We start from the raw sequence: 11,906 nt of genomic DNA, 5'->3' as shown, positions 1-11,906 counted from the left end.
TTCATTCAATGTTATTTCGAAATACACGTATTGAATATAACATTAGTATTTGATTTATTAATTACCCGTTTAATGACTTTGCTAGAGTATTAAACAAACAAATTAATAAAGAGCATGTATAACTAAGTATACGTTTATATATATATATTCGTTTTTATTATATATATATATAATGTTTTCTTATGATGCATAATATTTAATTGAAGTTAAATTTTACTGCATCTTTTAATAAACTTATTAACAGTTATAAATGAGTTTTTATTTACAAAGAATTAATATCTTCTTTTAATTAAAAACATACAATTAATTTATAACAATTTATTAAATCAAAATTTTATGATATTCAATGTTATTTCAAAAATATACATTGAATAATACATAAACATTTCTCTTATCACTTAAGTTTTTAATAAGTTAACATTTCTCTCTTTTAATTTTTATTTACACTAAAAATTAAAACATAACATAACATGACATAACATTCATTCATAAAACTCTTCCAAAAAAAAAAAATATATTTAATTTTTTTTTTTTTTTAAATTACAAAGATGTATATATATATAAATAAACAAACAAAAAAAAATAACTTTATTTTTATTTTATTTTTTTTTTATATATATATAGGACTAGCGTCTGTGCATGGCTAACTTGTACGTATACAACTAGCAACTAGCTTAGCATGCTACAAAAGGTTAATAATACCTTTTATTAACCAACTACAAAAGATTAATACCATATTTCATTAACCAATTATAAAATAATGAACAAAAAACCAATGAAGTAAGGACTATAGGAAAGAAATTAGATTTAAAAGCCTTTCGCTTAAATTATGTTAAAAATATCTATTAAAAAATAAATGTTTAACTAAAATGTTAAAATTTTAAAATTTAAATCCTTAATATTAAGAGTTTGGTTAATAAAAAAATTGTTGTTAGCCTTTTGTAAAAATACAATGAGTTACCATTCAGGAAAATAGAAGTTAGTGATTTATTAATCGGCCGCTTAATAACTTTGCTAGAGTATTAAACAAACAAATTAATAAAGAGCATTTATGACTGAGTAAAATTTTATTACGATTTTTAATAGCCTTATTAATAATTATAAATGAGTTTTTTTTTATTATTCAATGTTATTTTTAAATTATAACATTGATTATACAAAAATTTTCTTAACAAACAAAAACCCCCTAAAAAAAAAAAATTATTTTTTTTTTTTTTTAAAATATTTCTAAACAAAAATAAAAAAAAAAAAAAAAATATCTATATATATATTTTTTTTTTTTTTTTTTTATTAGTGTTAGTACACAATTAGTTTGTACATACATATACACAAACTAGCTTAGTGTACCACAAAAATTATAATATTCTCTATTATTCAGTCAGTGCATGGGTACTTGTAGATACACGTACAGTAACCTAGCATTTTGTACTGAAAAAGGTTAATAATAACCTTTATTAACCAGTTAGCCATGCATTAACTCTAATTAAAAAAAAAAAAAGAAAATATAAAGTTATTTTTTGTTTTGTTCATTTTATTGTATATACGGCTTTGTAAAAAAAAAAAATAAAATTATTTTTTTTTGTTGTCGGTTGGCATTTGTTCGAATTAAAAAGGGAATTAATTTTGAGTTACATGAAAAACTTAATGAATGAAAAATTATAATGTTTATGTTATATTCAATGTATATTTATTTGAAATAACATTTAATAAATTAGGGTTTTGACTTTGTTAATTGTTATAAATTGTATGTGTGTTTTTAATTAAAAGAATATACTGATTCTTTGTGAATAAAAGTTCATTTATAACAGTTTAACATGCCTATTAAAAGATGCAGTAAAATTTAATTAAAATTAAAATTATGAATTATAAGAAACAATTATACATATAATAAAAACAAATATATATATATATTTAAAAACGTATATTTAGTTATACATGATCTTTATTAATTTGTTTGTTTAATACTTGATTTATTAATTGGTCATTTAATGATTTTGCTAGAGTATTAAATAAACTAATTAATAAAGAGCATTGTATAACTAAATATACATTTATATATATATTAGTTTTTAATTATTATAAATGAGTTTTTATTTACAAAGAATTACTTATTCTTTTAATTAAAAACATTCAGATAAACTATAATAATTAATAAAGTCAAAATTTTATTATATTCAAAGTTATTTCAAAATATACACTGAATAATACTTAAACATTTCTTTTATCTCTTAAGTTTTAATAAGTTAACATTTCTTCTTTTAATTTCTTTTAAAACACTCAAAAAATTAAAAACCTAACATAACATAAAAAAAAAAAATTTCAACAACAAAAAAAAATATATTTTATATTTTTTTTTTTAATTACAAAGAAGTATAAAAATTTAAAATAAACAAACAAAAAAAAAAAATAACTTTATTTTTTTTTTTTTTTTTTTTTTTTATTATTAACTAGAGTCAGTGCATGGCTAACTTGTACGTATACAAGTAGTAAACTAGGTTAGTGTACTACAAAAGGTTAATAACTAATTTTATTAACCAATACTCTAGAAAAGTCATTAAACAGGCAATTAATAAATCAGTACGATAACAAAGTCAATAAATGATCAATCAATAAATATGACTTAGAGCATGGAAAAGAGAAGAGCATTTTACACAAGTAGCAATAGATCAATATCACTTTTTATTTTAGCTAATAGTATTAAAAGAACACGTACTACTAATGGTACAATTTTTGTGATAAAACATAATTGGATTCCTAATTTATTAATTACCCGTTTAATGATTTTGCTAGAATATTAAACAAACAAATTAATAAAGAGCATGTATAACTAAATATACGTTTATATATATATTAGTTTTTATTATATATATATAATGTTTTCCTATGATGCATAATATTTAATCAGAATTAAATTTTACTTCATTTTTTAATAGACCTATTAATTGTTATAAATGAGTTTTTATTTGCAAAGAATTACTTATTCTTTTAATTAAAAACATACAGACAAACTATAACAATTAATAAAGTCAAAACTTTATTTTATTCAATGTTATTTCAAAATATACATTGAATATAACATAAACATAATTCTTTTATCTCTTAAGTTTTAGTAAGTTAACATTTCTTATTTAATTTTTAAAACACAAAAGTCAAAAACATAACATGACAAAAAAAAAATAATTTCAACAACAAAAAAAAATATTTAATTTTTTTTTTTAATTACAAAGATTATTATAAATAAAAATAAACAAACAAAATAAAAAAAAATAACTTTATTTTTTTTATTTTCTTTTATTAACTAGCGTCAGTGCAGGGCTAATTTGCACGTATACAAATAGCAAACTAGCTTAGTGTACTACAAAAGGTTAATAACAAATTTTATTAATCAATTCCTATATTTTGATGTCCAAGAAGTATTTTAACTGATGTAGTTCTATTTATATGAATCAAGAATTTCAGGATTATTTTACTAAAGAATTACAGATAAAATTATATCATACTAGTGCCCAATACCATCAAGGAAATGGCTTTAATGGATGTTCTCATAAAAGCCTTGATTATATACTAAAAAAAAATATGAAGAAGATGTACCTACTGATAAGATATTTAGAAGCACAATATTAGTTTACAACAATAAACTTCACGGATCTATAGGAGAAAAATCGTATTTTTCTATTTTTGGAATGGATTGAATGCTCTGTTTTTTCAAAATAAGAACCAGAAACTGCCTTTTAAATGAAAATGATTTATTTGAATGATAAATGAAAGCAAGTGTATGAATATTTAAATGGACTCATAGAAAAATCACATATTACAACTAAAGATATTATAGTCAGTAATATCATTTCATATGAATTATAAAAATACGAAAAAAGTGAAATGAAGCATTGTAGAGGAAATAATCAATATGGATCATACTAGTCTTTTTCATATAGAGTAACTAAAATTGAAGACAGAAAATTAAAATCAGTACCTATATATTATAAAGGTAAAGTAATCAAATTACACTTACTAAAATCAAATTATTATGTAATAAGACAGAGGATATAATAGGATCCCAGTTAAAGAATTGGTAAACAAAAAATTTTATTTAACTTTTTAGCTTTTAAAACAGAGAAATCTATAACATTGGTCAATGAATAAATCCATTGCCTTTAATTAATGTATAGTTTGAGGTTTATCTTTATAAAACTTATATATATATGTTCGTAGTTAATTTCATAGTACTAAACAATTATTTATAATTTAAATAATTATTCCTTTATCTAGGAGTACACTGAATTCAATAAGTTAAGTTACTAGAACCTTGATCATCTTAGTGTGTTTCATTACTATTTTTTTTACATATCTCGGTTATGATTATATTATATCTTCTTTTTTATTTTTTTTTATTATTATTATTATTTTTTTTTTTTGGAGAATGAATTTTTATGGAGAGATATTGAGAAAGAAAAGGATAGCAAGTGGATTGCTTTTATTTTATTTTAACTTTTATAGAATTTTATTTTCTTAAGTCGATTTAATTAATTTTTTATTATAAAAATGGAATCTATAATACAAAATTATAAAAGAGTCCTAAAATTTGCTCTTTATTAACTTAGATATTCATTACTTTTATCCAAGTTTTTGAATATCCAATTAATAAATCAAATATAAACTTTCTTAATGCACATAAGATACTAGCAAAATGAATGCATAGAAATAAATATACTAAGATATATGTAAAGATTATTTATTATAGATAGATAAGTAAAAAAAAAACATATAAAAATATCTTTTTGTAGAAAGATATGCCATAAAAATAGAAAGAAAAATTAGTAAATGTTGTTCAATAATTTTGCTATAATATTGAACAAACAAATTAATAAAAGTATGCAGATATATTTCTACTGATTTTACTTATTGTAAAATTATATTTACGCTACTAATAAGTTATATAAATATAATTTACATAAATGAGTAATTATTTTCCAAGAAATATTTATTTACTTTAATAAAAGCACAATTTTATTTTTTTATTAAAAATTTAAATCCTCAATAAAATTATTGACTATATAAAACAATTAATTGAAAAAGATAAATAAATTTAATTAAAATTATTGAATACATTTTAAAAAATATGTAAAAATTAGATATTAATGAAAACATAGTTCTTTTTGTTTTTCTTTTTAGTTTCAAATTTAATTATTTATTTTAAAAATTAATTCTGTTTAACAATCAAAATTTTGTAGAAACATTTCCATTTTGAACATCTTTTTTTATTTAAGCAAGCGAATGCTTGGATAATTGGCTATTTTCCGTATAAGCAACTGACCGTTATATAAAAGGTTAATCATATCTTTTATTAAGCAAAAGGGTCAATTAACAGAGTATATCTCTAATAAAGAAACAATTTATTCCTAACATATAGAAGATTTTTATTCTAAATAGTTTTTATTTTATAATAAAGGCCTTTAAGCATCTCATAGAATATACTCTTGAATATCTTAATTTTGCACGTATACAACCTCTCACTTTTATTTTCATAATTATTTTTTCCTGTTCCAAAAATTTGAGAGAACCTTCAAAGCCACAAACATATTTATTCCACATATACTTCACATCTTTATATATTAGAGTTTTCCTTTTCCTTAATGATGTTTAACTTCCTCACAATTATACCTTTGTTATGGAGATTATCTTAATATTGTGTGCATCTTATCTATTTATTAAGATTCATCCTTCTCTTCTTTTTCTAATTCTTTCAAAGAATTATTCAAATAAAAATTCCACTCAGACCACATATGTAACATATCTTTTTCCCAAAGAGCTTTTATTTTGGAATAATGTTTCCTAATTGCATTATAATCATATCCGTACTGCATCATGCATATGAAATCTAAATGGCACCTTTTATTTTCTGTCATGAAATATCTATGGAATGAATTAATCCATTTGTCCCACATTAATTGTTTCCATTTACTGTCCTTATTTATAGTTTTCTTTTCATTAAACAATATATTATGCATATCTTTATTAATACTATTATAATCATATCTAATTTTCATCCAATAATCCATATGTTCTTGAAAACATTTTTTCTCCTTCTTTTCCTTCTCGGGTGTTCTGTCATTAATACGACGAAATTCATTCATAATGAACTTCGTTATAAGTCTTATGGTACATTTTGAAGGTTCTTCATTTCTCTTTTTTAGAAATGCACGGACTATAGATAATGTACCATTTAATCCATTTACAATTTCCTTTTTCTGATTGGAAGAAAGTCTTTTAAATTTTATTTCAGCATCCTCCAAAGCATCATAAACTAAATTAATTAAATTAGTAGGAATAACAAAACTCGTACTGTTTGCATGAACTCTTACGAGCTCTTTATCATTTACTAAAAGAGAGGAAGTAATATGATTATATATAGTAGGTTCAGATGTTAAGCATGGGATAAATAAGTCGACAATTAGTAAGTAAGTAAAAAAATTTAATACTTTTAGAACTTTCATTTTGAGAAAAAAAAAAATAAAAATTAACATTAAAATAATTTTCTCTAAAATGGAGTTTAATATGAAAAACTTATAACTATAAATAAGAAGAAAAAAGTGCTATTTTTTTTTATGATAAAAGCATCCTATAAAAAAGCAATTTATAATTTTTAGAATTCTAAAATAATTCCTTTTTTTACTTTAAAGTCTTTAAAATGCATGCGAATTCAATAGTTCAGTAATATGAGGAAAAAAATTCTTATTAAATAATTCAACTTGAAAAAAAGTTAGATATGTTTTAAAGATAAATATTTTAGTTGCTTAAATACTATTGGTAATAAATTTGCTTTATTTTTACGAAGTAACATACTTTGTAGGTTGTAAAAATTCTCCTTTTTATTTCTACATATGAATCACTTCTCATTATGATAGTTTTTATAATATGTTTAAAGTATTTTATACTTTATCTTATTTTAAATAATATTTGTTTTATTATTATAACGCTCATTAAATTTTCCTTAGATAAACATAAGAACAAAGATCAATATATATAGCGAATAATTACAATGTTTTTTTTTTAAAGATTCTCATGTACTATTTTATTCCTATTTATATATGAAATGTTTTGCTTCATTCATTTTAAAAATGAAAATTATATTTGTAAAATGAAGAAAAATTATATAAAATATAAAAAAGCAAAATTAACCATAATTAATTATATTAAAACGATTTATTAAAAACCAGATTAAGCTATTAAATATAATTTAAAATAAGGAGAAATACTTTTTAAATATTGAATTAAAAATAAAAAAAATGTAAAAAGATATATTAAATATATCAATTTCAAAAAATAAAAAAAAAAACATTATATTTTTATAAAAAAAAAAATATAAATAAGAAAACTGCGTTTAATTTTTTTTTTTTTTGTAAATTTTTAAAGAATAATATAAAAAAAGTAAAAAGTTTTCATACATATTTACAATACTTTTTTACATATGTATATCTACTTTTTTTATGTTTAAATTTCTTCTTTTTCATAAAAAATAATAAATTCACATTTAAAAAAAAATAATATTATTTTAAAAAAATTTAAGAATAAAACAATTTTATAATGAAAAAATGGGATAGCCATTTCAAATATGTAAGATATGTTATTATATCGTAATTTTATGCTTTGTAACAATTTTTTTTGCTTTAAAAATAAAAAATTTCATTTAATTTTAAAATTTTTCTTTAAGAAAAAATATTCATTTTAGTGAAATTAAATACATAGTAGCAAACTAAAATATTAGTGCATAAAAAAATTAAAAAAGAAATAATTATATCCTTTTTACGATACTAAAACAATGGATTATTCCTATTTTGCAGTATTGTAAATATAAAATATAAGCAATATTTTTTTTCAATTTAAATTTATGTATATCCTTTCTACTTTATTTTTAATTAAAATCTACACTCGTTTTATAAGAAATTTTAGTGAACTTCATATTTGAAATGCATAAGATTACAAATTTTAACAAATGCATAAATATCACATTTTTTTTTGTTTCTTTTCAGAACAATAGTAACCCTACTATATATTTTTAAATTTAAAACTATTAATTCTTAAAAAATTATTGTAAAAATTATTATGTTTTTCAAATGAACAGGAATAAATCAATTTAATAATTAAACAAAAAGATGTGTAAGTGGAGATAATTATATATTTTATTATTTTAAAAAAAATAAATAGAAAAGAATAGGATAATTTGCTTGATGTTTCTATGAATTAATTTTATTTCTCGACATTAAATTGAAATTTTTAATCCATTCAAAGTATAAATAAAAGGAATGAAATAAAAAAAATAGCTGTGCAAGTAAAGTAAAAAAAAATAAAAATAAAAACGCTTTAAAATTGCAATATGTGTATAAAAATATTTATTAAAAATATTTTGATGCATTAATTTTAAAAAAATAACAAAAGAGAAAGATAAGTTCTTAAACGAACATTTGAAATATTTTAATAATACACTTTTATATTTATTATTAATAACATTAAATGAATATTTTTGTTTATATGTATAAATAGTATTAAAAAATATTTATTTTAAATAAAATAAATTCCTTAAATTTTTTTTTTTAAAAAAATTTATTTATTTGGAAATAATTTAAAAATTTTAGGTATATATAAATGAAATAAATTAATGTGTTCAGTACTGATTAAAATGCTCAATTTTACATATATTTTTATTTTATTAATTGTAAGTATATAAAAAATTTAATCAGTATAAAATGATTATTTTTAATAAACATACTTTGAAATATTTTTATTTTTTATTTTATAAATACATTGTTTAATTAGTCATTTTACGTTTCAAAAACATATTTACCTAACAATATATTTAAATTATTAAACTCTACTTTCTAAACATTTAAGGTTATTTCATTAAAAAATACTTTTAAGAAATACAAAAAAAAAAAAAATAATTTACAAGATAAAACATAATTTAACTTTAAATAGAAGGAAACTGTGATTTTAATTTATATTTATATAATTGCCTTTATTATATTCATAAATGAATTAAACACCCCCCTTTGTAATTGTTATTATATGAATGACATAATTATAATCTTAGGAAGAGTTAAAAAGTTAATGAAATTTTTCATATCATATATTTGAAATTTTTTTATTTTTATAATTCTTTATTTAAAATTTTTTTATTATTTTTTAATTTTTTTTAGGTTTTAACAATAAAAATCTATTACACAAGAACATTTAATTATAATATTTTCATTTGAATAAGAATAATTTTAGAAAGTTATATTATGGAAAATGCTTGTTTTAATTAAATTACTTTTTATTTATAGTGTATGTTAAAAATATATTGTAATAATTTATATTTATATATATATATATTAATTATTTTAAATATTATATTTTTAGACGTATTTATTTAAGAATTTTTTTTTTTAAAAGTGTTAATTTAAAATTTTTATTTTTCTTCATTATCCTAACTTAGATATTTTATCATAAAAAATAAAGTGATATTAGTAATATATTATTTATATTATAAATATTAATGAGAAAAATATTTGCATTATATGCTATAATAATTCCTTGAGAATCTCTGTATAAAAAATTTTAATTTTGTATAACAAATAAAATTAGTATTAATATTTTATAAATAAATATGCTATAATAGTGTAACAAAACCCTTTACATTTCTAAGAACAAAATAGTACAAAGTTTTTATTTTTTATGTGCGTTAAGAATAAAATATTTGTAAGTTAGCACATTCAATTGTTGAATGTGTATATAAAATAGTGAAAAATAAAAGAGTGCTTCTAAGTATTACTTAAATTTTCAAATATATGAAAAGAAGAAAATTTAATATTGGTATGAAGAGTTATAAATAATTGTTTCTAAAATGTTTTGATAAGAATGATAAAAATCACATATTGTTATATATATATATATCTATTATTAAAATTTAAAAAAAAAATTATAAAATAAAAAAAAAGTTTATATTTGTTTTAAAAAATAAAATTACAATTTCAAAAATTTTTTTTTCTTGAAGTTTAATTAACTCTTTAATAGAGTATTTAATTAAAAGAGCATCTAGTAAAATATGATTAAAAAAAAGAATAAATAAAAGAATATACATATTTGTATAAAATAAATTATTATTTTGTAAGTACGTTTATTTTAATACAAAAAGCATTTTATACTACTATGTGTATACGATATTACCTTTTAAAATAAATACAATTATATAGAAAATAATCACCTTATATTTATGAACCTTTTACATTAAAATTATAAGAAAATTTAACTTTTTAAATTACATATTAAATAATTTTTCAAGATTTATCAAAATACTTAAGGTTGACAATGTTAAAGTAGATTCTTAACCTAAAATAAATACAAAAAAATATATATCGATAAGTCTGCAATGTGTATAATAATAATATTTTTAATAAATCAAGGGAAATTAATAAAAGAGTGTTAGAATATATTTTTAAAGTATTTTATTATTTTTATAATGAAGGAAAAGTTTTATATTATTACATGGGTTTACGAAGTTTTATTAGTTATTTCTTGGAATTATAAGTAGCTATTAAAAGAGACACATCTTATTCATTCTATTTTTTTTATATATTCCATAAGGAGGGAGTTTATATAATCTAAAGATAATATTTCGGTGGAGAAAAATAATAAGGTTCTGTTTTGTTTTGGAAAGAAGTACCTCAATATATAGGAACTTTATTTTATTTTATTTTGTTTTTTTTTTAATGAAATGTATAATATAAAGATTGTACTTATAAATAAATTTTATTTTTATGTTTTGATTAATGAAGGGAAAATAAATATATGGGTTTATTGGTTCACGGTAATATAAGAATGTTTTTAAAAGGAAACTTCATAAATTTATTAGGGTTAATATATTATAAATTTAGGGAACTATATTTTTTCTATAGAATCAATGCAACATCATACTTGTCTCAATCATATATTTCCTGGGTTTACTTGAAGTTATTCAAGGAGAAATTATTGAGAATATATATCAGAAATGATGGTTAACATAATGAGTGGTGACCGGAAATGTATACGAATCAATGATACAGATAAGATCAAAATCATAATTAAAGTATATATATGAATCAAAATCATAGTTAATATTAGAATCAGGAAATGGGTATGAATCAATAATAGAGTTAAATTCAGAATAAAAATCAGGAATTTAAGAAAAAATAAGAGGTAACAAATTTTCTATTTTACTTTATAGAAATATGACAAATTAAGGTAAATAAAAATCATAAATTAATAAAAAGTATATATTTCAGAATAAATAAAATAATACGTAATAAAAAAAAGAAAAATGTATATAATTTTATGTAATTAAAGAATGTGATTTAAATATAAACTTTTTATTATATGCATATACATGCATATATACAACTAGAGGTCTTCTAAAACATTTTTTATGAATTAATTATATATATATAATAAAAATTAAAGACAAAAGCTTTAAAAAAAAAAAAAAATTCTCCAATTTTAATATAATTTAAGCAGAAAAAAGTAATGGAAGTGAAAGAGAACAAAAAATATTAAAAAAAATTTTTTTAGCATATATTTTTCATTCTCTATAATAAAATTAGAAATGAATGGTTTTAGGAATATCTTTCATTAATATTAATATAATTTTAGTTAAAATTTAAAAATAATACTGAAAGAAAATTATTAAATATAAAGTATAATAAAGAGAAAATTACTATACACTTTTTCACACAATCATATTTGACTTGTATATATATAATAGATATATTTATATGAAATTATAATATATTCTGAATTATATCCATTTATTTGATGTTTATTTTTTTAAAGTTTTATTTTATTTTAAAAAAGTACCCTATTCTTATAAAAACAACCCTAAATAAATTATTATTTGA

At 18.6% G+C, this 11,906-nt stretch overlaps 1 protein-coding gene across 1 annotated transcript, besides 1 other annotated feature; it reads right to left on the bottom strand.

The window, feature by feature from the left end:
• Positions 1-3,389: 3,389 nt before the first annotated feature.
• Positions 3,390-4,071: a repeat region.
• Positions 4,072-5,708: 1,637 nt separating this feature from the next.
• Positions 5,709-6,494, bottom strand: PRELSG_0024500 (hypothetical protein; the record flags this gene model as incomplete). The annotated part of the gene is made up of 1 exon (XM_028680314.1): positions 5,709-6,494. The coding sequence occupies one exon, from the start codon at positions 6,492-6,494 to the stop codon at positions 5,709-5,711; it is 786 nt and encodes a 261-aa protein (XP_028531121.1).
• Between the last annotated feature and the right edge of the window lie 5,412 nt (positions 6,495-11,906).

The sequence above is a fragment of the Plasmodium relictum genome (assembly GCF_900005765.1).
Source record: "Plasmodium relictum strain SGS1 genome assembly, contig: PRELSG_00_v1_320, whole genome shotgun sequence".
Taxonomy (NCBI): Eukaryota; Apicomplexa; class Aconoidasida; order Haemosporida; family Plasmodiidae; genus Plasmodium; species Plasmodium relictum.
This window is presented reverse-complemented; position numbering and strand designations above follow the sequence as displayed.